We start from the raw sequence: 27,924 nt of genomic DNA on the forward strand, positions 1-27,924 counted from the left end.
TGCTGCTCTTCAGCACATCTTAAAAAGTTGCAAATTACCACAGGCAGGTTAAAAAAAAGTAATTTCAGAAGTGAAGACACCTCGCGGTTCTGGGATGAAAGGTGAGTAGTGTTGGTGACCCCAACCCTTAAGATTTTTATGAAGACATTAAAAAAGCCTAGTTTAAAATGTCTGAATTTAACCTAACCTAATCTAAGCTGTGGAGCAACATATCAAGGTTTCAGAATCCCCAAACTAACAAGTTTTCTAAAGGACTGACGCAATAACACTAATGTCACACAGAAATTTTATATCTTTTTGTTCTTTGTCAGTCTCCTCCTTTGGCCCTGTAGTGCTGGCAGGACTGTTATCAGAGCTGTTAAGCAACTGACGTCTTGAGGTCAGAAAATGTAAAGTGAATGTCTGCACTGCTGTTAAATCCAGGATACACAGTTCAGCACCATGCTCACATTCACTCATTCATATTTTTAACTGGAGTCAAATAAATAAGTCACTGAAATGTGCCAGCTTCCCAGAAACCTGTATTAAGACTTTCAAGATGAGGGTCTTAATAGCTTAAAATAACTAAGACAAATTTACCACCATTTAGAAGCTTTGTTATTTTAACCCAACTTCTGTATTAGATTGCCAAGTATCTGGTTGAGAAACTCTTCAACATTCATGTATTCATGTTTTATTTATTTTTTTAAAAAAAGGTGGGTTCTTTAAAAACGTGTGAGTAAACACTTTATGTTCTCGTTAAACAATTAATGAGCAGTTATTACTTTCTAATCAAAATTGCATATTGATTTTTAGGAACTGATTATCTGGAAAATGCTGAATGTTGAGTATGATCATTACTGGGTGCGGGCCTATAAAAAGATAAAAATGTACTTTAACTTTATTGCCATAAAATGAGGGCCACATTAGAAATGATGGTTTTATGCAGGTTGTCGTAGCATCCATTCATTGTCCATCCGCGCGCTGGCTCGCAGGTGTGGTGACGCTGCCAATGCGGAAGTGCACTGTCAGTTCAGAAAGCGAGAACTTGAAGTAAACAGACGCGGGTTAAACACGATGTCTAACAACGGAGATATCCGATACTGTCACAAATTTTCCTACGTTTTCCTCAAATTCCTCCTCTTCTTCTACGCCATTGTGTTTTGGGTGAGTTGAACCGGTTTCTGTCGGTCAGTCAGCACCTTGCCGAGGTCGTTGCGTGGCCATGTTTTAAGGGCTGCAGCCAGCGGACGTGTGGGGCTCGTTATTTATTTATTTATTTTACAGAAATAATGGCCTGTTCGGCTAAGCAGACAAAAGCTGGGACTAATAAATATCTTTTAGAAGCCCAGTTGTATGATTCGCATTGAAGCGACAGGTGTCGTCACCTGTGGAGGGTTGATATGTTACTGTTGATAACGTTGCCACACCCTTTCCTGCTCACTTTTACGTGACGGAATCGGCTTGAAAAGGACTGAATAAATAGAAGATTAACGGCTGCAAAACAATAGCAGAGTAAATTCAGGAACTGGTTTGGGTTTGTCCAGCTGTGGTCAGACTGCACACAGTGTCTCAGTTAAAAAACAAAACAAAACAGCACATTACATGAAATTACAGTCAATTACAATTTTGGATTCCCCCACAAAAACCAGGTTATGTCTGCTCTGTTCAGACATGTTTGTAAGAATCTTACTTTTTCAAAATGTCACCACTTGTACATGTTTCTAGTCTGCAGGGTTATTCCCTCCAGAGAGTAGGATTTTGGAAGTCATGTTAAAGGAATTTTATTTCCGGTTGGAGTGTTGTTGTTTTGGCAGTCAGCAGAAGAGAGGGAAAATATACTGAATGACTGATGAGCGTAAATTGCTGAACTATATGAAAGCTATATCATAACAATAAGTAATACGAGGTTGTGGAAGAGCTTTTGGGAACAAACTAGGATAGGAACTGCCATTTCTTTCTAGTTTAGAATCTCTAAATGCTCAGACATTTTCAGACTTGTGAAATGAATAGAAATATAATTTTCTCTGTCAACCACTTGATTAAGAGGAGGTAAATTGGATGAAACATTTATAAAGTAGAAATTAGTCAAATCTTAATATGGAACCATTTTTAAAAAAAAAAACAAAAAACAAAAAAAACAAGCTGGTTGAGAATCTACTGGGATATTAACCTAGTGATTGGCCATCTGGAGAGGCTAGGAACCACTGGAATGGATCAGGTGGGTGGGCCAGGTAGTGGTGCTGAGTGCACTCTGGCTTTGGCGTTAGCATGAGAAGAAAAATACAAGCAAAAACTAGTATGAGCACACTTAATTTGCTGCAAGCACATCAGTGTCATCTGTTTGCAGTGTGTTCTCAATTACGGTATGCTTCGGTGAATGTGGCTCCTATTTGAAGCTCCTCTGCATTAGGAGCAACGCTGTGATTCCAATCTAACTGGACGAAAGCGTAATTTATCTTTTCTGTTGTGTAAAAAGTAATCTTGTCTACCAACTCGCCTGTATGTTGAGCCCCTTCCAAACTATCAATTATAAAAACATCGCGCCCCATAATTATGTTAACAGCATTTAAAATACCCATTCAATCCGTTGTTGCTCAGTGAACTCTAAAGAGCTAAAGTGTAGTGCTTTGACTCCTGATTGCACCGCTATAATATGCTGTGATATTTACACAGGAAAGCAAGCTGCAGTGTGAGTAGCAGGCCTGTGTCTTCTTGTCTAACTTCTCCTCATATGTGTTCTTTTTAAATATCATTTTCTATTTCTCATTTTTGTTTACATAAAGGAGAATTGGAAAGGTGTGAATCCACCCAGACCACATAGAGACCAGAAAGTTCCCCAGCGCATGAACAAAGCTGAATTGTGTGTTTTACATTTGCACGGCATTCGTCAGATGTAGTTAAACATTAACCAATTACTTTATTTGGCTTCTAAACCTTATTATTCTCTTAACATTATAAAGGCAGATGATTGGTTGTTATCTTGCTTGTCTGAGTTGGTTTGACATGCTCATTCATTGTGTTTGCATGCAGGAAACATCACAGATGTAATAACTGGTTGGATGAGTAGGTTGCAATTTGACTTCTGCAGATGTCACAGTTCAATTTAAATGACTATATCAGAAATTCTTTGGCTGGAAACGACTGCTTTACAGAAGTAAAATCCATGGGCTGCAGCTGCTCCCTGCCATTGTTGACATGACAGACTGTCAAACCATACACACAGACAGATAATGACAGGCTTACTCCACACATCAAATCAGTCTTGTCTGTAAGATGTTTCTGTCATGAGAGAATGAGGCAGAGAACTCAGCAGTAAGTTAATGATGGAGGAGATATGTCATCACGATGGAGGAGGTGCAACATATTCAAAATTTGTGATGGTTCTGCTGCTGCTACAGCTTGTTGGCTCAGTCATGTTAAAGAGACATGCTCTAGAACATGCTGTCTTTGAGGATTTGTCTGAATGTGACAGTCAATGAGCAGTTTGTACAATGTTATCACACCCTCCGAGGAATTGCTCAGCTCATGTATAATCATGAATAATCAGATCTCTGGGTTTCTGTTCTTAATGACTAATTTAAACGACAGCAAAAGGATGGATACAAACAGCAAACAAGTACCATCGAGTACAGCTCTGCCTGAGGTTTGTTCATCAGTTTTGTGTCCTTTTTTTAAAACAAGCCTGACCTCTTGTTCACACTTATCCATTGTATCACAGGAAGAGAGCTCTATGGTCTGGAATTCAGCTGCACTGAAGCATATGCTGAAGGGACAATTTACAGAGGAGGATGCCTTTCTTCCTGCTTACAGTAGAAAATGATTTAACTTTTAATGACTTGTGTATTCAGACTTGTGACAACTTGGCAGCAGACACAACTAAAGCTTGAGAGGCAGGCATTCTAAATGGCATGGATTATAGAATTCGCACAGCTTTGTTTTATTGCTGTATAGTACCAGGTGGTGCTTTAGGAAACAATAGATTAAATCTTGAACTGGTGGTATTTAAATGTGAAGCTATTATTTGAAGTAGAAAGGTGTGAAATTGGCATTTGTTGTGATTACCAGAATTCTTAATGAAATGTTTACTAAGTTGACCATGGAATTCATGTAAAACTTGCATCTGTATGACCATTTGAGCATTCTTGATTAAGTCAGCATAAAAACACATCTTCATGCAACTTCCCTGTTTGAGGCAGCTCTTTTACCTTTGACCTATGAACCCTTCTAATTTAGCTGTGCGTTACACCACCAACCTTGCTGAAGCGAGTCTTGCTGTGTGAAGAAATCATTGGAGTTTCAGTCCTCTAAATTAAAGTAATTTTAACTGGGATGTCAACAAATAAAAATGACTATGAAGTTAAAATAGCTCTGCATAAGCCCAGAGCTCTTTGTCTTGGTAAAGTCACAACACTGTACAGCTCAGCATGAAATAATGGTAAAATGTGATGGCCCAACAAATAATGAAGTATGATTCCCCATTTTAAAAGTTATTTTTTTTAAATTTTAGACTTTTTTCTGTCTTGGTCTACAACCAATAACCCGCTATCAGTGTTTCAGCCCTGCCCTGTCCACCCAACAGTTTGTCAAACACACTAATAAGACCTAAGCTGTTTAAACAGCGTGCAATAGGTCATATAAAACAACTTATCCCTGGTGTAATCTATTTACAGCTAAGTGCAGACTGATAAACAGAAGCCTGCCGGTGTCACTGAACTATCATTAATTTTAAAACATTTGTTTACACGGATGAATGCAATTTGTGAACTCCGAAGAAAATTAGAGCTGTGCCATTTTAGTTTTCTAAGTGCTCTCCGCTTGCCTTGCCTGAATGTGAGTTTCAGGGGGGCAGCCGGCTAACCAGCAGGGATACCAAAACAGAGAGCAGGCAGGGACTTGTAAGGAAAAGACGTGATGGTTGAATTCTAAACAGTTTCTGTGTGTAGGTGTGTCTTCTGGCTACCTCAGGTTCAATGAAGCCAGTGTTTTACTGCAAACTGGACATTTGTCGTCTTACCATCGATTCACTGTTGGTTCTGGAGAACTTTATCCATGTTTTATCCTCACACTGCTGTGTCCTTGCCTCTAATTCCTGCCCACAGATAAAGTGTATCCCTTGTTCCACAGGTTCTGTAAGTCTGTGAACATGTGCTCCATTTGTTTCCTGTTGCTTTCATTTTTCAGCAAATGTTGCAATACACTTTATCCCCAGTGTCTTTGACCACGTTCCATTCAAAGTGGGGCAGTCTGAAATGGCTATTTTTATTCAAAATAATATCCAACCTCTAGTATCAGCTGCATCTGTGAACAGCCCCTTTGTGTTATTCAAACTACATGGTTTCACTGAAAAACTTGTTTTACCTGATAAAACCTTCTTATTTGTACTCATATCTCTGTGCCTAAGGACTCAGGAACCTTAACCTTTATGGATGAATCAGCTAATAAAGCAGCTTTTCAGGGTTATTATGTAAGCTTCTTTGGGGTCATGTGATCACAGCGTGTATTAAATCTCTAGTTGTTAGCGAGTATTGACTGTATTGACTGTATAAGGCACTCTGAGACTTTTCTTTGCGTTAAAGCATTAAATATGTCCAGAATCGATACATGCAGACTAGCTTTTGCTGCATGTGTCAGGTATGGTTTTAATATTCACAGAACAGCCCATAGGTTGACCATAGAAACTACTTATTGCCTCATGTGAAGATAGAGATATATCTATCTATATCTGTATATTCTATAGATATACAGAAAGTTTCATCTGTGTTTGTAGGTCCACAATGGCAAAATCCTCATGATGTACCATTTATGGAGGGTTAGGGAAGCTGTTGTGACTTTTTAGGCCATTGTTGGTTTAGAGATGTGGTGACATATATCACCCACAACCATATTCAACAGCATTGCAAATATATTCGGTGCCATTTGCTTTCTTCACTCATCCTGAATTTTCTCACCCAGTGCACAAAATTTTGCACCCTCAGCAGCATTATCTGATTTTATAGGTTTTTGTTGTCACAGTCAGCAACTCTTTCACTGTTGTGTCAGCTACAGCTTAAATTTCAGATTTACATTTGAAAGCAGAGTTGATGGAAGGTGACAGGCACCTTAGAGGATGATATTTAGCTCTCTAGCAGCACACCAGAGCCACCCTCTCTGAGTTTCTGAGCTGTTAGCTCTCATCATAAAACCTCCCTCTGAACAGGAATGGCACTGCTATTCCAAATGCCAGCTTTTTATGAAACCCTGAAGCCATCAGACATCTCTATGAGCTGATTTGAAATTTGTTACAATGGTGTAGAGAATGTAATATGTGCGAATCCATGCACAGCACGCTGGCTGAGCTTGTACCAAACATTCATCCATTTCTGTAGGAAAAACAACACTCCTGTACATTTTTTGGCTGTTGTAATGATCCATGAGTACTTAACAGCTGTAAATATTTGGATTTCACGTGTTATAGTCACTCTGACCATGACGCAGAAGAGACGACACAGACATCTCTGCTACTTTAAGCTATTGTCTTTTATCACTGGTGAAAAAACAAAACTATAAATAGTTTTTAATGTTATTTTTTTTCCACTGTGGTTTACACTCCAGTCAGTGAAAAGAATGTTGTTGGACTGAACCAAGTTTAAAGTAATTTTTGAAAGTGACCACTGAACAGTGCAATACTACAAAAGGGATTTTTTTATTTTAGCATTTACCGTCTATTTTGTGTTGGCACAGAGATATCAGCAAAACCTAAAATACCTATATGTCTATGCCTATATATCTTCCTTAGACATAGTTTGACTACAGTATTTATGGACTTTGTGTTATCTCATAGACGACAAGGACAATTTGCAAAGCTGTGTTGTAACAGAACTTCCCAGTTATTCTTTTAGTTTTGTAAAAAAAAATTTTAAAAAAAAAAGAAAGAAAAAGAATATTTTTACTCCATAGAAAGACATGTTAATTGGGAGTGATGGTGGTGTTTTGCAGTTGTGCATCAGCATTCAGTCAGCGTGTTCAAAAATGCTTCCTCTCCATTACATTGTTGCCTCCTAGCAGCAATATCATAAATTGGTGTGTGTGTGTGTGTGTGTGTGTGTGTGAATATTGTTGACAGTAACTCACTGTATCCAAAGCTAAAGTTCTATAGAGAACCTAATTATGTAAAGCTGTCATTTATACAAACAATACTGAATTATGTGTTGTTGCAGCCTAGTCTAAAAAAAAATACCAGCTATAATTACACATTAATTAGGCTGTATGCTTTTAGATATAGGAGTTTAATACTCTTGTCAGAAAACCTAGTGTTTTATTTAATAGATAGATGTTTACACCAAATTCTAATCTGTTGTGGTTCTGCAGCTACTTGTAACTCAAAGAATTCTGGGGAATCTGAAAAATGCAGCTCCCCTAATTAGAGTTTTTTGGGTAAACATCTGGTGTTGAGGGAAAGTTTTTCCAAGCAACTAACAAATTCCTGGATTGGAAAATGATAAAAGTTCCTGCAGTTAAAACCAGGCTGTAGTGTTAAGATGGTGATAATAATGATGACAACAACAACAATAGTAATGATACTAATAACAACAATAAAGTATAAAGTACTTTAAATGAAATGTATTTATAAAGCGCTCTTCATCAAAGATCTGTACAACTGTACCGACGAAAGCCCATTGTAACAGAATGTGTGTTTCCAGCTGATCGGTGGCTTCATCCTGGCTGTTGGCATCTATGCTGAAGTGGAGAGACAACGCTACAAGACTCTGGAGGGAGTGTTTCTGGCACCCGCCATAATTCTCATCCTCCTTGGAGTTGTGATGTTTATTGTTTCATTCATCGGAGTCTTGGCCTCACTCAGGGATAATTTAACTCTACTGAAAGTGGTGGGTAATCTGTTTATAGCAAAGTAGTTAATTTAGGAAACAACAGCTGCTTCTTTGCTGGAGAGACTGTGATCAAATTCAAAGGCATACATCCTGCTGTATGCCTATAAAGATCTACTTTTGCAAATGGGTCCTACGCTATTTTGCTGAAATGCTATTTCAGACAAATCATCAGTTACTGGTCAGTGGGCCTTTTGATAGCTATCTGTTTACTCATCTGCGGATGGCTGTCAAAAAGAATTCATGCCTTCAACATTGATAAAACAAGTGTAATTTTGTGTCTAAACTTTAGACAGAAAATTAGACACTAAAGTATCTTCCTCTCTGATGTGTGTTGGTCTACAGTTCATGTACACCTTGGCTGTCTGTCTGATCCTGGAGCTGCTGGGTGGAGTAGTAGCACTGTTATTTCGCAACCAGGTGAGTAAAATGTTTTTATGAGATACAAGTGATTGTGTTGTAAAAAAGAAACAGCAAGCAAAAACACTACTTTATTCTGGCTCAGGAGCCAAATGATTCTATTGTGTTTGAAGCCTGTCATGCAAACAATCCACAGAAATAGATTCACGCTGCTCCACTCTACCGGAAATTTTGAGTGCTATTTTAGTCCTGGTATATAGTCCTGGTCTCAACATCTCATAAGAGCTTCTTGTGACCTGCATTAGAATTTACATGAAAATAAATTGGAAGTTGGTTTTTCTGTGTAAACCTGTCACATTCTCACAGTGATTTTGTATTTCTAAGTTGGTGTGATTGTGTTTGGTCTTATTCCATTAATTTAATGTAAAATTATTATCTGTTTAACCGCTATTTATTTTAGTAATCAACATAAGAAATGCTCTTTAAAATAATACTGCCTTGTGAGTTAAATATTTAATCTTTTATTGATCAACTTATTTTTTCTGAGAGAATAAAAAAGGAAAGATGTGTTGAGCACATGTAATAAGATATTCCTGTGTTTACAAGTAGGTTTTATTATGAAGATGATTCATTTGATTTTATTTCCATTCATTGCCCATCATCTTGTACATGATAATGTCAAGGATTCCCTACTGGTCTTTTGTTTCTCCAAATCCAGCACCTCACTGTAGTGTGGTTTCAACCCTGCTTTGCCTCTATAGATTAGCTGTACAAGTGTCCATAGGAGGCTGACAATAGAATGGAATATTCAACAGCTGTTAATTTTTATGCCTCTTGTGAGATAGCTGGTTTTATTTCAGCAGATCTGATGAAAAGAATTAAAGTAAAGAGTGCCGTTAAGCCTTACATTTTTGTTTTTTGAATAATGCCTGAAGCTTTGTTGGTTCCACCTTCATTCATTTATAATTAAGATTAATGCGTCCAAAAAGAGCATAATAAAATGAATTGTGACATAAACGACTAATCCTCAATGAGAGTAGTAAGTAAATAATCATTCCCTGTCCCTGATGAGGTGACCTAGCCGCACCAGATTGTGACTGACAGATGTGAGCTGTCATGTTTTAATTTTCCAGTTCAGTGGATCAGTCACCTTGACTAATCAGGCCAGGTCCTTTCTATAGTTGCCAGACTGACACATTGATTATACAGTTCTTCAGCTGTGTCATGTAAATAAAACTAATGTGATAATATAGCTTTGGCCAACTCATGAGCATAGAGTTTTAATTTACAGACTGTGGAGTTGCTGAACAAGAATATTCGGAAGGGCATAGTGAATTACTATGATGACTTGGACTTCAAAAACATCATGGACTTTGTGCAACAGAAGGTAAGGTTGCACGACTGAGCATTCCTGTCAGGGCTGACACTTATAAATATAAATGCAATTATAAATGCAACACAATACACAAAGAAAGAAAAAGTACAAAACTGCAGTGGTGTCTAAACTAAAGAGGACTGTGTAGAGCCATCACTCTGTGCACTTGCTCCCACATAGATCATGCTGCCTCACACAGCCCCGAGCTGACAATTTTATTACCAGTTTTTATCAAACACACGTGCTGTGTGTGGAGTCAGAAGAATGATCACACATTGGAATGTGTGAAGAGTAACCCTGCAAAAAAGCTTTCAGGTTGTGTAAGTGTGAGAGATGCCAGCACACAGCAACATTTTGGTGTGATGGTTTGAATGCTGTTCCAGGGTGTGTGATATTGGTTTTGCAAGTAATCTTAGTTTTTTTTTTTGTTGATGTGAGACTCAGACATCTTTCTCAGATATATCTCTTCACTGCAGTAGCTTTGAACAATGGGATGCACCACCCTCCTGCAGACAAAAAAATGAACATCCCACTCCCAATTGCCAGTTCTGAATCAGTCCAGTCCTATATTCAGTTTCGCAATTTCTACTACACAGAACTGCAGTGCCCATTGTGGGCATGGTAGGATTTTGCTACTAGAGGTAAATAAATTAGTACAGAATGAGCTAATACCAATGAATGATGACATTCTGAGGTACTCATGACTAATTAAATCTCCACGTTGGGGTCTCAGGGACAACGATATCAATTTGTAAACCACAATACAGCTACATCTGCTAGTCGCATGTGTCAAACTCAGTCCTCGAGGGTCACGATCCTGCCGTGTTTTCTGTCCTACCAGGCTGAAAATGCATTCAGTGGGATAGAAAACCCGGCAGGATTGTGGCCCTCGAGGACTGAGTTTGACATGCCTGTATGGATCCATCCACTATGTCCTGGGTCTCCCTCAATTCTGGAAACCTCTCTTGATGTATATGTTTAGGAGCCATTATGTCCAGAGGCTTAAACCAAAGGAACTGGTTCCTCTTATCCTGAATGAGAGCAACTTTCTCTCTCCTTACCATGGTTACAAGTAGGGATGGCATTTCAAGCAAAAGTACTATTTGATAATCACAGGGGAGTCTTTGATTATCAGGAGACTCTGGGAATCAGTTGGACATATTACAACTCAGTCAGTAGCAAAATAATTCCCACTCGCTATGCCTAATAAAAGTTAACAAAACATTGTGATATATGCTAATAGCACAGCCAAACACATGTTTTTACTTTCTTTCACATATAACTAACTCACTCAAAGGTGCTTGTGCTAGTTTCATTTTTGGTAACTCACGTAATCGCAACAAACCATGAACACGGGGATGTTTGTGCGCTGACCTCAAGCGATAAAACTGATTTTGAAAATGTTTATTTTTCTAACCAGAGAGACAGCAGTGCCAACATGCCCGTCTTCATGAAGATTAATCCAAGTGATCTTCTGTAGTGGCATCTATCATTAGCATGTCACACCACACATTAAATGATATACTGCCCATGTGTAGAAAGCGCCAGCAAAAAAAGGATTTTTTTTCCAAACATGATAAACTATTTGATTATTTATGATTTAATGACTGTTGGAATATTTGAAAGTCATTACCCATCCCTATTATCAAGACTGAGCCCAGCCAAGCTTTTATATTTTTGCAAGTTTGATTGTGACATTGTGCAGGCATTCATTCTAAAACTCGCCAATGTGACATCAAACTCAATTACGCCAGGGATAAAGGGTACTTCTGACATCCCAACAATGGTGGCATGCGTAAATGATTAGCCAGACAATAAACCTGTGACTATGGCCACTTCTGAATGTGCTATTGTGATAAATGCCTTGACATTATGCAATGATTGAACAGGTATGCATTTTATTGATTGTCTCTCTCTGTCTGCCCCTCTTGTTCTCTCTCTCTCTCTCTCTCTCTCTCTCTCTCTCTCTCTCTCTCTCTCTCTCTCTCTCTCTCTCTCTCTCTCTCTCTCTCTCTCTCTCTCTCTCTCCTCTCTCTCCTCTCTCTCTCTCTCTCTCTCTCTCTCCTCTCTCTCTCTCTCTCTCTCTCTCTCTCTCTCTCTCTCTCTCTCTCTCTCTCTCTCTCTCTCCCTCTCCCTCCTCTCCCTCACTCCCTCCTCTCTTTTTTAACCACTTCTGCATGATTAAGTGGGGTTTCCTTGATTTTAACATACCGGTAGTTTAAAAAGGTTTCAGAGTGGCATAACTTGGGAATATTAACTTAATATTAAGATTGTCTTTTTCTTCTCTGGGTTGGCAGTACAGTACTAAAATGAAAAAGAGTGAGCTGTACTCCATCTAAAACAGGTAAAAGATTTAGTCTTTTGCCTTGGAAGAATAAGAGCACCTCGATATTATCAATCATGCACAAAAAATATTTTTGAAATCAAATTTAATTCTGTAGTCACAGTGCTGTTCAAGCTTATCTGTTTTATACAAAGTCCTCCAGCGGACTAACACAGATTTTGTTTCTGCAGTGGTGTGTGATTGTTAAGGGGTCATGCATATTTATAGATTCATTTTGGATTCACTACAGATGCTGGTGGCATTTAGACTGAGCAAGTCAAAGTAATCCCACAGAGATCACATTTCATTACAAGGAAAACAAAAACACTTTAGATTCAAATGCATAAAAAGCATGTATAGTTGCTGAATATGAAATAAGAAATGCTAAGTAAACAAGCACAGACATGATCCTATCATTATGTTAGGAGGGAAGTCAGAGATTGCTACTATTGATTGAATGGGTCAAAAGATTTTCAGATGGCAACATAATATGGAATTTAGCAATTTAATAAAAATTCTACTGGTCAGGCAACCAAACTTCAATGTCTTTAGGGAGCAGCTTGCTGTAATCTGTCAGTCCTTATGTGAAAATACTCTGTAATGATTTGTGTAATTGTATTAAAAACAAAAATACAAAGCAGAAACAAACAAACTCAACTGTGTCTGGTGTTTGGTTAATTAACACAGTTGAGTCAACATCTCAGAAGACAGAAAAATCATTCAACCAGCATGTCTGTTATTGATACCAGGCTTCATCAGCTACAGAGACCCTGATTGATCACCTTTACCTTAAGGGTGTTCCTAATCAGATAAGAGGCTGGCTCAGCCTTCGGTGGAAACAGTCCATCATCCCAGTGATGTCGTCAGCTATAGGTTATGTGACATACAACAGTCCCGACCAAGTAATTTTATTGGATACAAGATATTCCATAATGGCCGATATAGAGTACAACAGCATGGAGACTTTTTACAGATATTATCACTCTGTTGTGTAAGAGTTCTAATAGCCATTAATTAACATTACATCAGCAACAACCAGTCTCCTTTCAGTTTGCTGAACAATTTGTGTTAGTGGAACAAAATGGCTGATATTCAGCACAACAGTACCCCCACTCATGTAATATTGTTTAATCTCAGTTTTAAGTGCTAACCATCCACTTCAAAAAAATTCTGACATTTTTTATTGAGCTTTATACTAAATTTTGAGCTTTATACAAAATATGCCCTCAATTTACCTTTGAATGATACCTTTGAGTGATGATTCTCTCTGCTATCAATTGCTGCAGCATTTCCAACTAGAACCTGCAATTACCGGTACCACAGTTTTCAATTGATCCACTGATTTCCAATGACAGGTTTACCAAGAGAGTGCTTTCTCTTCTGTTGCGTTAGCATGTAACAGGAGCACCGCACTTGGCAGCATGATCAATAATAACTTTGTATGGACATTCTTTCTATGTCAGGTGTGATCCAGGACACAAACTGTAAAAAAAAACTGTAATAACGGAGAATACCACAGCAGATGGTTATCCATAAAAACATTATTTTATTCATAACATCATGTCTAGTTATAAACGAAATTGCTTTTGAGGATGTTTGGCTACCGTGTTGAATGGAAATGAAAGATCTTTCATTGGCAGCTGTATCCAAAAACTTTGACAACATCATGCAGAGTTGTAATGGTTTTGGAATTAAAACCAAAGGTTTCCTTCACTAATCACAATAAACTGCAAAATATTTTACTTCCCTCTGTCACCTGTGTGGGTTCTGACCCAGCGCGGAAAAATAGGGGAGCAACAGCCTGGAATATTGGCATTAAATCAACATACAGATCACATTTCTCTCCAATTCTATATTTATCTTCTCTGCTTATCTGCTCTGCTCTGCCTTGTCTAGTCTCTCCTGTGTTTTGTGTCTGCCTCTGTTTTAAAAGGACTGAAAATTGTGCAACATCTATTCTGGATTGTGTTTATCCTATATGTGTTCGCAAACTGGGTGAGATTGGTTGTATCGCAAATGTCTTGCTGGCTACCATTAACTTGTTTCACATTTTAAAAGGGTTTTGGCAGAAGCAACTTGTGCAAAAGAATTACAGCCAATATAAAATAAGTACCGTAATTTCTGGACTACAGAGCGCACCTGATTAAAAGCTGCATAATCTAATTTTAGAAAGAAAATCAATTTTCTGCTTATACAAGCCGCACCGGATTTTAAGCCATAGTAATATGAAAGATTAGATCGAAAACATTCAGTACATTCAGTATATGTTTTTATTACTGTAAGAGACGAGTCACTGACGAGTGTCAGACAGGTAAGAAACAACAGCCACTCTTTTCACTTGTATGTTTATACAGAGACCTTAAATCCAATTTTCATCACGTCAGGATTTATTAACTTTTCTTTTAATTTAATCCTCTTAGCAACATAGATATATTGTAAATGCTTTTTTTCTGTAATGCAGCTACCTTGAAATATACGTTTGTATCAGCTACACACAAATTGCGTTGTTTATGCTTTTTTACTCAAACAATGAACAATCTAAAACATCCCGATGGCCCACCTCTAAAATCTTCTGTTTTCATCGCAGTGGCGATTGCTTTTGCCTCCCGTCTGATTTTTACAGCGGAAACATCATGGCCGCCTGCTCTGTGTCTTCCAGAAAGTTTTCAAGCTCGGGCCACCTGCCATGTTTACGTCTAAAGTTTTTGTCGTCTTTTTGCTTTGTATCAGTTCTTTATGCGGGCGTCTCCACCTTCTCACCATTGATTCATTTATGCCAAGATTACGTGCGGCAGCTCGATTTCCTTCTTCAACCGCCAGTCATCGCTTTTAACTTAAAAGTCGCATCATATGCTTTTCTTCTAGTATTTTCCATGTTGATGAGGGTTAGTAAAAATGACCGATTCACAATAGTTGTGATAGTGCGCCACAAAAAAAACAGAAATAAGCCGCACCGTAGAAAAAGCCGCAGTGTTTAAAGTGTAGAAAAAAGGTAGCGGCTTATAGTCCGGAAATTACGGTATGTATTTATTAATCTATAAGTTCCAAGCTATCTATATTAACACATCAAATGTAGTGTGGGTTGGAGTCACTACGTGTACAACATGTCACACACTGCAGGTGGTAAATGACAATTAAGTCTGTGAACATTTGGAAAGAAAATGATCAGAAACACTGAAGGGTCAGACTCAGATGAAGATTTTTTCATTTATGCTCAGAGTAAATTATTGTAGTTAACAATTCTAACTTAAAACCAAGTTTAACTGCAACTTCAGCTGGTTGGCAACTGCTGGTTTCATACACTAAACCAGGAAGTTGCTGAAGGATGAGTTTCCTACTAAATAGTTTGAATGGTGTTAGGTTCAATAATGGTGCCTTCACTGGCCCACAGCAACAATCTGGTCACAGTTTCCTAGTTCCTTTATATCTCTGTAGCCTTGAGTTACAGTTTTCTGATTGACCTTCAGGGCAATATGGCAATGGGACAGTAAAAATCAATGATGTTTGCACAGCCTTGAAATGGTGTGAGAAATTAACGTAAGTTCATTTAGACTGTTAAGCACATCTCATTTATTTGCACAAAGACATATTTTCCCATCTTAAGTGTTTGGTAGCAATGGCTGAAATAGGAGCCAATTAAAGATAATTGGTTGGTGTCAGTGTGATTCTGTCACTGGGAACCAACAAGAAGAGGACGGCAGATATCAATATGTCATGCGCTGCAAGTATTATTGATTCTGGAGACAATGAAGAGTGGCTCTTGGTTTCATTGAACATCTCAAATCCTTATTTATGCTTTTCTAACATTAAAAATTTGTATGTTTAGGAAGTAATAGAGTTCACTTCTTATTTACAGTCCTAAAACTGATCCCAGGATTATAAAATAAATGAGTGGATGTTATTTCTGTACCTTTATGTCCATTTGGATTTCCACTAAGCGTCTCCAGTGTTTAATTGTGTGTTACAATTGGCAATACTGTCTTAATTTACACATTTCCATGACACTCAGAAGGCCTCATTCCTGCAACACAATGATTCCATCAAATTGATGTATGTTATAAACATATTCATAATTATATGCAAATTATAGATAATTTAGCTACTTTTTTATTACAGAATATTAATCTGTATGGGACAATGTAACAGTGTTTGAAAAATCCTTTTCCTCTCAACTTTGATAATTTTTTGTCTTTTTTTGTCAGTTTAAGTGCTGCGGAGGTCAAGAGTACAAAGACTGGTCTGTCAACATGTATCACAACTGCTCTGCACCTGGGCCACTGGCGTGTGGCGTCCCCTACACCTGTTGCATCACTACCAATGTAGGTGTAGGTAAAAAAGCCTAAAAGTTGGTTCAGACAAGAGGGAACACACCAAAACAAATCATTGATCCTGATAATTGAGGTCATCAGAGTTCAGTTTGGTGTTTAATGGCCTTGTGTCAGCTGTTACATTGTTGAAATTTATTTATTTTTTGGTAAATCCAAGTTTCTTGTCATGACACGTCATGTCTATGTGACTTTAACTTTAAAAGAGCACACGTAAACACATTCCTACTCTTCACCTGCCTCGTTGAGGGTCACAACAACAAGCATATTTATGTGACATGTCAGAGAAAATTGAGACGATGAGGGCTCAGAAGACAGCCAATCTGTATGGAAGCCATGAAGGTAGAAGTGGGAGCCCTTTCTGTAGTTTATGTCTTCATTTCTGATTCTTTTCTCTTGAGCTGATTTGCTGAAGCAAGACTATCAACAACCATGTCACTCACAGATGAGTCACACTCTGCTTCTGTACCAAGGTCTATTCAGTCTGGGGTTTGAAGCCCGAAAACTCAGTTTGATAGATCATTAAATAATATATGTCATGGTGTGACTTTGTACATAAAAGGTATTTCATCGCTCTTATGATGGTGATTATGCCTATTCTGCATCAGATAGATGGGCAATTTTCTCCCACACTGAGGGAGATGCATACTCTTTAATATGTACACCTATGCTCTGCAGAGACAGAGAACATACAGACAGTCCAGTGCGGATGTGGCATCAACCTCCATTCAGGCTGCTCAGGCTCACAATAGCTTTGCCTTCTTAGCAGCACATTATCTATCTGCACTTAATCCTGATGGGAACCGAATCAGTATTCTGTGGTTTGTGAATCAAATGCAGAGGTACATTTGTTTCTCATATTTGAGTGAACTATTCATTATCTTTTGTCTGACATGAGGCTGATTGACTGGCTAAGGGCGTTTCCCAAGTCCTCCTCGTAAAAAAAAAAACGCATATTAAACAGAAAACTATTGAAAGTTTCTCCAACAAGGGGAACATTTCGTGATTAATTCCTGACACCCAGCTTGGGTAATGGCCTCCCAGGGATTGGTAATTAATGATATGTAGGAATCGATTTCCTCATAATGCAGGCATGCCTGGCTGTACTCACCTGATTGACGGCTGTAACACAACACAACCTTTTTTTTTCCTTAAACAAGTACAGATTTTTCCTGTCACAGTCTGCTCTGTCCCTCTCTTGCTCTGTTCAGTCCACACACCTGTTACAATGCACTTACTCACCTCTGCTCAGCCACTCCTCTCTCTACACCCCCTCATCAGTACCATGGCTTCCACCTTCTCACCATTGCCAATCAAACCTTTATCCCTGTAGCTTCACTATTCTCACTGCCATATCGTCTATGACAACTCTCCAGGACTTGTTTCTGGACATCTTCTCTTTTATCAAACTGATTCAACCTTCTAGGGCTGGACGATATGGCTGACAACACTATCTTAATATAAGTGTTTTAAATCCATCAATATTAATAAGTGTTTATATTCTTACAATCTTTTCCAAATAAGGACCAGGGAAAAAAAATTAAATTTAAACATTTTTATTTAAAATTTAAAATAAAGGCAATGTCAATGCAACCATTGAAAACACTCAAATAATCTTAAAAAAAATTCTAAAATTACAAAGAACACTTGGCAATAATATCTTAACAAGAAAGTGCAAAAATAAAGATTACCAAATGCTTTGTAAATTTTAACAAAATAGCGCAAAGTGTTAAGATCTAAACATAGAGAAACCTCAGCAGCTTTTTTATGCAGCTATGTTGATTGGTTACCAGAGAACAAAGGCCTTTGGTCATTCAACCAACCTTGCTTCATGGCTTCTGGTTTCTTCCAATGATTAAAAAAAAAAAAAAATCAAATGTTTTATCTAACGCATATTTATTGCTATTGATATGTGTCTATCAAGAAACACATTCTATGGCTGGGTGCTTCTTTGTCCTGGTTTAAAAAAAAAAACTCCAACTCAAGGTCTGGATACTTACACCAGAACAACTGTTTAGCTAAAGTGACACCAGCACTGCTAATGAGTTCCACACCTCCATTAACTACCAAATCCACCTGGGTCCAGTTCTCCAATACCATCATCTGTGTGCCTGTTAAGCCATTAGAATAAAAACTGTCTATAAAGTGAGACCTGGTTTATTTATGCTGCTATTTAGTTCTGTCCTTGGCCGTTACAGTTACAGTTTCATATGACAGACCATTGTTCATATGCTGCAAATGTAGATAATATACGGTAGAGCTAACCTTCAGTGAAAATGAATTAGGAAATAATGTTATTTATTGTGTCCCTTAACTGTTGTAAATGATGCTGATGATGGATCAGGCATAAACATTGTTAGGTATCATACACGTCTCTTCCATGAATTACATTAGCAGTGAGGCAAGGTTATTAATTTTCTACTTTATAGCTGTTGTTGTTGCACTATAATGCATCTTAAAAAGATGGTGTTTCACTGCCAAAGTATGGCTGACTGTTGCAGTTCTTGTGTCTGACGATGTTCTCTATCCCTGCTCGTCTCTCATCCAGCCTAATGAAGTGGCCAATAGCTTCTGTGGCTACAAGGTCCTAAATAAAGAGGTAAGATACCAACTGCAACTTTCACTCTTTTATCGTATTCAGTGGAATTTAAAGGAGGATGTTTAAAATGAATGATAATCACACATATTCAGTAGTTTATTTCATCTTCCTTTAAGAATGTTTTTAGAAGGTGTTTTTAAAAAAAAAAAAAAAAAAAAAAAAAAAAACCTTATTAAAGTTATTTTAAACTCTAAAACCTGAAGGTGTTGTTCTTGTTTTTGGCTGGTAGCGCCTGGACCTGATCGAGGTGATTTACACCAGAGGTTGCACCGACGCTTTCTTCATCTGGCTGACTGACAACTACAAGATTATGGCTGGACTGATGTTGGGGATACTTCTTCCACAGGTACACATGCGCCCACACACCACCTCTAGCGCTAATAGGCCATGGAGGACATTTGTTTTGCTGCACAGACAGGTTAAACTCCCTTGAAACAAATAAGGGACCCTTTTTGCCCTTTTGTCTTCATCGTCACAGCATGGTGAAATGTATTGGGCTTTCTTGGTGTTTCTGCACATTTGACTCAAACCATAATGTACTTAGATGCGTGATTTTGAGTGACGTGAATGTCCAAATTATACACGATTATATTTATATATATATATATATATATTTATAAAAAAAAAAATTAAAAAAAGATCAATCCGGGGCAGTGGTACCTCAGGCTTTAGGGGAACTGGGCTGAGAATTGGAGGGTTCTTGGTTCAAGCCCCAGGGTGGATAAAACCTTTGAGTTGTTCTGGTTGCAGGGGGAGGTTCCAAGACACTTTGAGAGCACCTCCACCCAAATGCTCACATAGGGTCCTACAATAAGCTGGCAACTCATTCGGAGGTGTACACTGTTTCCCTGACCCCAAAAGGGATATAGTTCAGAAAAAGGAATGAATGTAAATTGTTTGTGCCTATGGCCCAAACAGCAGTTCAGCGTATCCACCCTTTTGGAGTCCTTAGAGGGAGTGCTGGAGAGTGCTCCTTCTGGGGGCTCCCTCATCCTCCTGGGTGACTTCAATGCTCACGTTGGCAATGACAGTGTGACCTGGAGAGGTGTGATTGGGAAGAACGGCCTCCCTGATCTGAACCCGAGTGGTGTTTTGTTATTGGACTTCTGTGCTCGTCTCAGATTGTCCATAACAAACACCTTGTTCAGGCATAAAGGTGTCCACATGTGCACTTGGCACCAGGATGCCTTAGGCCGCAGATCGATGATCGACTTTGTGGTTGTGTCATCGGATTTGCGGCCGCATGTTCTGGACACTCGGGTGAAGAGAGGGGCGGAGCTGTCATCTGATCACCACCTGGTGGTGAGTTGGTGGGGAAGGATGCCGGACACACCCGGCCGACCCAAACGTATTGTGAGGGTCTGCTGGGAACGCCTGGCAGAGTCTCCTGTCAGAAGGAGCTTCAACTCACACCTCCGGGAGAGCTTTGACCATGTCCTGGGGGAGGCGGGGGACATTGAGTCCGAGTGGACCATGTTCCGTGCCTCCATTGTTGAGGCGGCTGACCGGTGCTGTGGCCGCAATGTGGTTGATGCCTGTCGTGGCGGCAATGCCCGAACCCGCTGGTGGACACCAGCGGTGAGGGATGCCGTCAGGCTGAAGAAGGAGTCGTATCGGGCCTTACTAGAGGAGGGGGAAGCAGTGCACTGTCAGCGCTGTGTATAGTGGTGATGGTGTGCTGCTGACCTCAACTCGGAATGTTGTGGATCGGCGGAAGGAATACTTCGAGGACCTCCTCAATTCCACCAACACGCCTTCCAGTGAGGAAGTAGGGCCTGGGGACCTGGGGATAGGCTCTCATATCTCCGGGGCTGAAGTTGCCGAGGTAGTCAAAAAACTCCTCGGTGGCAAGGCCCCGGGGGTGGATGAGATCCGCCCAGTGTTCCTTAAGGCTCTGGATGTTGTAGGGCTGTCGTGGTTGACTCGACATCTCGTGGACCTTGGGGGTGGTGCCTCTGGATTGGCAGACCGGGGTGGTAGTCCCTCTTTTTAAGAAGGGGGACCGGAGGGTGTGTTCCAACTATAGGGGGATCACACTCCTCAGCCTCCCTGGTAAGGTCTATTCAGGGGTACTGGAGAGGAGGGTCCGTCGGATAGTTGAACCTCGGATTCAGGAGGAGCAATGTGGTTTTCGTCCTGGGCGTGGAACAGTGGACCAGCTCGACACCCTCAGCAGGGTGCATGGGAGTTTGCCCAACCAGTCCACATGTGTTTTGTGGACTTGGTGAAGGCATTCGACCGTATCCCTCGGTGGGTCCTGTGGGGGGTCCTCCGAGAGTATGGGGTGTCGGGCCCACTGATACGGGCCGTCTGGTCCCTGTACGATCGGTGTCAGAGTTTGGTCCGCATTGCTGGCAGTAAGTCGAACTCGTTTCCGGTGAGGGTTGGTCTCCGCCAGGGCTGCCCTTTGTCACCGATTCTGTTCATCATTTTTATGGACAGAATTTCTAGGTGCAGTCATGGTGTTGAGGGGGTCCAGTTTGGTGACCTCAGCATCGGGTCCCTGCCTTTTGCAGATGATGTGGTCCTGTTGGCGTCATCGGCCCGTCACCTCCAACTATCACTGGATCGGTTCGCCGCCGCATGTGAAGCGGCTGGGATGAAAATCAACACCTCCAAATCCAAGGCCATGGTTCTCAACCGGAAAAAGGCGAGTGCCTTCTCCGGGTCAAGGAGGAGATCCTGCCCCAAGTGGAGGAGTTCAAGTACCTCGGGGTCTTGTTCACGAGTGAGGGAAGAATGGAGCAGGAGATCGACAGGCGGATCGGTGCGGCGTCCGCAGTAATGCGGACTCTGCACCGGTCCGTAGTGGTGAAGAGAGAGCTGAGCCAAAAGGCGAAGCTCTCGATTTACTGGTCGATCTTCGTTCCTACCCTCACCTATGGTAATGAGCTTTGGGTAATGACCGAAAGAACAAGATCACGGGTACAAGCGGCCGAAATGAGCTTCCTCCGTAGGGTGGCTGGGCTCTCCCTTAGAGATAGGGTGAGAAGCTCTGCCATCCGGGAGGAGCTCGGAGTAGAGCCGCTGCTCCTTCGCGTTGAGAGGAGCCAAATGGGGTGGCTTGGGCATCTAGTTAGGATGCCCCCTGGACGCCTCCCTGGTGAGGTGCTCAGGGGGCATGTCCCTCCGATAGTAGACCACCGGGAAGACCCAGAGCACGTTGGAGAGACTATGTCTCTCGACTGGTCTGGGAACGCCTGGGGATCCCTCTGGATGAGCTGGAAGAAGTAGCTGGGGAGAGTCTGGGCTTCTCAGGCTGCTGCCCCCGCGACCTGACCCCGGATAAACGGTAGAGGATGGATGGATGGATGGAATGAATGTAAATCATTGACTATTATTGATTCTCACTATATTCTCCATCCTCTCGTCATGTCGTGTTAACCGCTTTACCCTTTTGGGGTCACGGGATTGCACACAATGGGTGAAGGTAGGGCCCACCCCTGGATGAGTCGCCAGTTCATCACAGGGCCCTATATGAGCATTTGTGGGTTTGGTACCTTGCTCAAGGATACCTCGGTCATGCTCTGAAGGTGTTCTGGCACCTTCCCCTGCAACCAGAACACCTTCCATGTTTTGCCTTCACTGAGGCTCAAACATCTCAATATACCGGTAGTTCCTGTTTCTAGACACAGGACAATTTTTTTTTTCAATAGTGTAAATTGCATTACAAAATGCATCTAAACCTAAACAACAAGCATTTCTCCTGTTTACTTATTCCTCTGGTGGCTACATTCAAAGTAAATTTTTATGATCCTGTTTAGTTATTTGTCAGTGATCCTTATTTTAAAATATAATTTAATTTCAATATATTGGATTCATATGTAAATTCATCACTTACAGATTCCAGAAACCTTTCTTTTTAAGCATTACCGTACTTTTGAAAGGGTTCTGGTTTTATTTATTTTATTTTCTGTTGAAGGGGACAGATGTTGGTTCTACCTGTGACCCAAAATCACTTTGATTCCATTTGCTGCACCAGCCTCAGCTGACTTTAGTGCAGATGAAGCATCTGTTTTTATCAGAAATGTATTCTGCCTCAGCAAGTGTGTGAAATATGCTAATTGCTTCCCGTCAGGTACATTTGACAAACTTCAGCAGTCATGTTTGCAATTTTAGTGAGACATGAGTCATGTGGTTGATTTAATTTAAATGTGCTGTGCATTCAGAACAGCCCTGCTTTAATATCTAAGTGAAGCAATTTCAGCAAAAAAAAAGTTAAATATCAGCTAATAGAGACTCCAAATCACAGAGCTCAGCTGATGATGCTTTACTGTCTCGCCATTCCTGTTCCTCTCTGTCTCTGTCTCTCTGAGCGTGAGCGTGGCGAGTGTTGCTGCAGGAGTGAATGTGAAAAATAAGTGTTTTTTCCAAACATTTTCTATATTCTAATCTTTATTGTCACACTGGGTGGTGTTTAATCACATTGGGGAGCACTTTTCTGTAATATTGGTCGTTTATTCACTGTCTTTGGTGGAATTGTTTGGCGGCCACGGTTGCCAAGCCGGTCATGGCAGTGGCGTAAGGAGTCTCCGAGTTTGAGAAACTCACCCGCAGACACGGCGTCAAACTTTCTCCACCGACTGGTGTGTCTGTGAAGGAGTGTGCCCTGGCTGTGGGGGAGATTATGGGTCACGAAAGCGTAAAGTCTGCTTCCAGGATGAACAGTATGGTGCTGTTAGTGGACAGCACTGAAAAGGCCGATCAGCTGATGGTGCCTGACGCCGGTGTTTTCCCTGTCAAACCCGGCCAAAAAGGTGGTGGTGTCAAACGTCCCTCCGTTCCTTAAGAACGACGTGTTATAGCGGGACCTCAGCCGACACGGACGCGTGGTGTCCCTGATGCAGTTAATTCCTCTCAGGTCCAAGTCCCCACTGCTGAGCCATGTTGTATCCTTCAGACGACAGGTGTCGATGGTCCTTAATAACGATAAGGAAGGGCTCAACATGGCTCTTCGCTTCAGAGTGGACGACTTTGATTACACTGTTTTTGTCACCACTGATTCCCTGAAATTTTTTGGTTGTGGGGAGGAGGGCCATGTGATCCGGTCATGCCCGAATGGCGCGGAGGCTCGTCGGCCAGCTGACATCCGTCAGCACAGCACAGCATGAACGACGAAGACAGTGAGTCCGCGCAAAACGCGCGGAGCGACGTGGGCACAACCGTGGAGGTGGAGGAGCCAGCAGGGCTGCAGGGGGACCACCTGGGGGACCACCTGGACCTTCAGAGTGAGTGTCTCACCAGAGAGCTGGTGGAGCAGACAGCCACAAGAACGACTGAGACCGTCCTGGACATGGAGGATGTTGGAGTGGAGGAGAACAGCCTCAATGTGTCCATCAAAAGGAAGAGTACGGATACAAAAGTCAAAAATGATAAAGTAAAGAAACCTCAGAACCTCACACACAGCCCACAGCTCACAGGACACGCATATCCCACAGGACACACACAGCTCACAGGACATACACAGCTCACAGGAAAATGCACAGCACCCCAATGGACACACAAAGTGCACAAAGCTCTTTGTTGGACACACAGGAGAGGGACAGTTCACGGGACATACAGGAGGCTTCTGGTTATAATGATGAGATACAGGTGGAGGTACATCATGTTTATTCTCTGGTCAGGATTAAGTCTTTCCTCAGGACCACGAAGGGGATGAGGTCTGTACAGGTGGAGGACTAATTTCCAGACCTCCAGCTCTTTCAGGAATCCATCAAGCACATTATGAAGACTGGGAGCTTCGGCCAGCCCTCTTTCACCGACCAGGAGATCTACCGCCTCAAAAAACTGATGGTCAGGGTTCGGTCTCGGCTTGAGAGCGCTGAATAGGCCACACACGTTCCCTCTGTCCCTCTGTTTTTTGCTAAGCAATGAACAATATTGAGGGGTTTAAGAGCACATGGTGCTTAAATGATGAACTCTGTCTGGTGGAGGAGAAGCTGGTCTTTGGATTCCTCCTCAACTGAATGTTTGTTTTCTGTTTGTTTTGGATCATGTTTTTTGTAATGACAAATTATATTAAGTTTTGAAAAATCAAAATCTTTCTGCATTGCTTTCTGGTCTAACTCTCTTTTCCTCCCTCTGTCTCCCCCTCTCTCATTTTTTTCTCTCTCCCTCTGTCTTTCTGGTTCTTCCACTGTCTCTCTCTCTTTCTCTCCTTCGTTTTCACACTCTCTTTCTCTGTCTCCCACCTCTACCCCCCCATTTTGTCTATCCTCCCCCTTCTTGCTCATTCTCCATCTCTCATACTCCGTCTGTCTCCCTCCCTCTCTCTGCCCCCTTGCTCCTTCTCCATCTTTTTTCTATATCTCTCTTCCTGTCTCCCTCTCTTCTCTTCTTTATCCCTCTCCATCTTTCTTTCTGTCATCTGTCCCTCTTTTTCCCCATTTCTGCCCCAATTTTTTTTCCTTTCTTCTTCCATGTTCTTTTTACTCCTTCCCCTCTCCCTCTGCCCCCCCACCACTACCACCAATTTCCTCCATCTCTCTCTCTCTGCAGTTCCTTGGGGTGATCATCAGCTGGTTGTACATCACTCGTGTCGAAGATGCTATTAATGAATACGGTCACTATATGGACGGACTTCTGAGCTCAAGTGCAGGTGAAAGAACAGCCAAGAACCATGGCCGCGTGGCCAAGTGGTTCAAGTGTATGCCAGACATCGACTGATCAAACGGCTCCAGTTCCAGCCAAACTGGGAAAAATACTGCAATGCAGCTACATGCTCCTTCACTGAAAGAACTTTGATTTTGGAGAGTTGTCTTTTAATCCATCAGTCTGCTAAGACTCAGTGTTATTGTACATCATATTAGCCACAAGTGAGAAATAAAATATCATTTGTGTTTTTAACTGAATGCCTCAGGGATAAACAGAAACATGCACTCTTGTCTCTGTTGTCATTAATTTAAAATCCTGTTCACCTGCGAATGATGCAGACCCTTTGTATCCAAACACAGAAAAACCTACATCCTGAGTGTAGATGGCAATACACCATCAGGCCAGATGTTTTTCCTGTTTTCTTTTTAAATTCTTTTTGATGTTTATTATTTTTAGTAACTATTTGCAGTGTGCAAACTTTGGTTACTTTGGTCTCACTCTGAACTTAACATTGTTTTATTGAAGCAGGTATACTCTTTGATAGTCACACAATGTGAAATTTATCTTATTACAATAAATGTATGGTAATTTCCTGTTTTTATTCAAGTCTAAGTTCTGAATTTTGTTACTTTAATATATGTTTCTCTTGAAATCTCCCTGTCTCTCATTCTTTTCTCTGTTAATGGCAGAAATGGAGCTCCAGATTTAGCTCTATGCTTAACTTATAACTTTTACCACAGACGACATGCTGGAATTTTGCATAAAACATGTGTGGGTCAGATCACACAAATGTACTTCTGCCTGCAGAAAAGGAATAAATGTTTTCCTGCTGTCAGCCTCCTTCAGACGAGTGCTACCTCAGGCCTGACTGAATCCCCATCTGATGGGGCTTGAATTAATATTTTATTTCTATTTTTATTGGGGATCATTAGAAAGAGTCTGACCACTTTCACATGGTCACATTCGTGCTCTTGGACACAAAGAGGAAATGGGAAATATGACTTTTTAAACCTCACCATGTAATGAACCCAGTCTGTTTCCAGCCTGACCAGTTGGTCTATCTGATTAAAACATGATGTAATTTAATGATGAATGTGTTTGAATGCAGCTGAATTTATCATCTCTAACTGAACACTGTCACTGTTCAGGTTTGCAGAATTTCTTTGATTAAATAGTGAGTAATGTTCTTATAATTGCACTAAAACTAAGAACTTTAAAACTGATGTCAGTAGGTGTGCTGGTGATGAATTATGCGCCAACATTTCCGCAGCTTCAGTTTAAATTGCTCAGATGTTGAGCTCTCCATATGGAGCTGTGCTTTCCACTGTACAAAGTGATGGTGTGGGTGTTCTTACTTTGGAATAAATGCATTTGTTAACGTCACTAGCCTTTAGCCAAGAATTATTTATTTCCTTGTCTTCAGGTGACGTTTACTCAGATTTGATCTCCCTCTCAACAGGTGCAGTATTTCATCGTCACACATCACCATGAAATCTAATGCAAGTTTTGCTAACTCACAGGAACAATCACTTATTCACACAAAAATTATGTTAATTTTTATGTGTGAATTTGGAGGTGAAGACAGAGATGTGTGTTACTGTAGATGTTGAACATTTTTAGGTTTTAAACCTGCAGATTTAACTGTCTGATGCTGAGCACGCCTGCAGCCATGCTGGGTCAGTCTCATCAGGAAGTGGTTGTTTTTCAGCGAGCTGACATGCATTATCTCTGGTACAAACAGGGAAAAGACCTTCACCTCCATCACCATCTAGGATGGAAAAAGCTCTGAGGGGTCCAGCGGGAGTTGCTGTTCTCCACCTAAAGTTATTAAATGTATGTCATTGCTAACTATCATTCCGGGTGAATGGGATTATCTTTGCTGTAACCCATCTTTCAGCTGAAAAAATGTACAAACTGGTGGACTTGAGTGGGAATTTTGAACAAATTCAATTGTGTCTTGCCTCAATCTCCACGGCAACCTCCTCCAGCAACGGATCCCATAGCCAGCCGTCACGTCCACTTCTCTGTTAGGAAACCATCACTTTCACCATAGGTCCTCTAGAAATGGTATTTGTTGAGAAACTCATTAACATAAACATAATCGAGTAATAAAAATTTTACATGAATTTTTTTGTTAGTTTATTTTTGCAATATAGTAATTTGTCAGGGCAGAAATAGATTTTAGCTTTAAAGGCAGCAGGGAGCAGATTCACAGAAGCATCTGTAATCCTCACATTGGATAATCCAGGACGTATTTTGTGACCAAGAGGAATTGGACACAGCTTGGTGTGAACAATAAACCACACGTCATTCAGGAGACACAGCAGCACCGCCACGATGCACTGACACGTACACATAAATCCATCTTCTCTCCCTTCTTGTCATTGCATGTTTATAAGATTAAATTCCAGTCTTAAAGTCTTCTAGCTACAAATTATAATCTTCTCTGTGGTGAGGTCTTTTATCCCTCCACACCAAAATGGGAGTCTTTGCACATTCAT

At 40.7% G+C, this 27,924-nt stretch overlaps 1 protein-coding gene across 1 annotated transcript; it reads left to right on the plus strand.

The window, feature by feature from the left end:
• The first annotated feature begins 976 nt into the window (after positions 1-976).
• On the plus strand, positions 977-26,809 carry tspan15 (tetraspanin 15). The gene is made up of 8 exons (XM_003969479.3): positions 977-1,146; positions 7,662-7,847; positions 8,193-8,267; positions 9,499-9,594; positions 16,108-16,224; positions 18,779-18,829; positions 19,059-19,175; positions 25,328-26,809. Exons 1-8 carry the CDS (start codon positions 1,057-1,059, stop codon positions 25,493-25,495), a joined length of 900 nt encoding a protein of 299 aa, XP_003969528.1. The 5' UTR covers positions 977-1,056; the 3' UTR covers positions 25,496-26,809.
• Positions 26,810-27,924: the final 1,115 nt, after the last annotated feature.

This window comes from Takifugu rubripes, chromosome 13 (genome assembly GCF_901000725.2).
Source record: "Takifugu rubripes chromosome 13, fTakRub1.2, whole genome shotgun sequence".
NCBI lineage: Eukaryota > Metazoa > Chordata > Actinopteri > Tetraodontiformes > Tetraodontidae > Takifugu > Takifugu rubripes.

Excerpts from the sequence above, each read along its gene's own strand:
- tspan15 (XM_003969479.3), top strand. The coding sequence starts at position 1,057 with ATGTCTAACAACGGAGATATCCGATACTGTCACAAATTTTCCTACGTT. Across the intron at positions 7,848-8,192 it reads ATTTAACTCTACTGAAAGTG|TTCATGTACACCTTGGCTGT; the intron begins GTGGGTAATCTG and ends GTTGGTCTACAG. Across the intron at positions 9,595-16,107 it reads TGGACTTTGTGCAACAGAAG|TTTAAGTGCTGCGGAGGTCA; the intron begins GTAAGGTTGCAC and ends TTTTTTTGTCAG.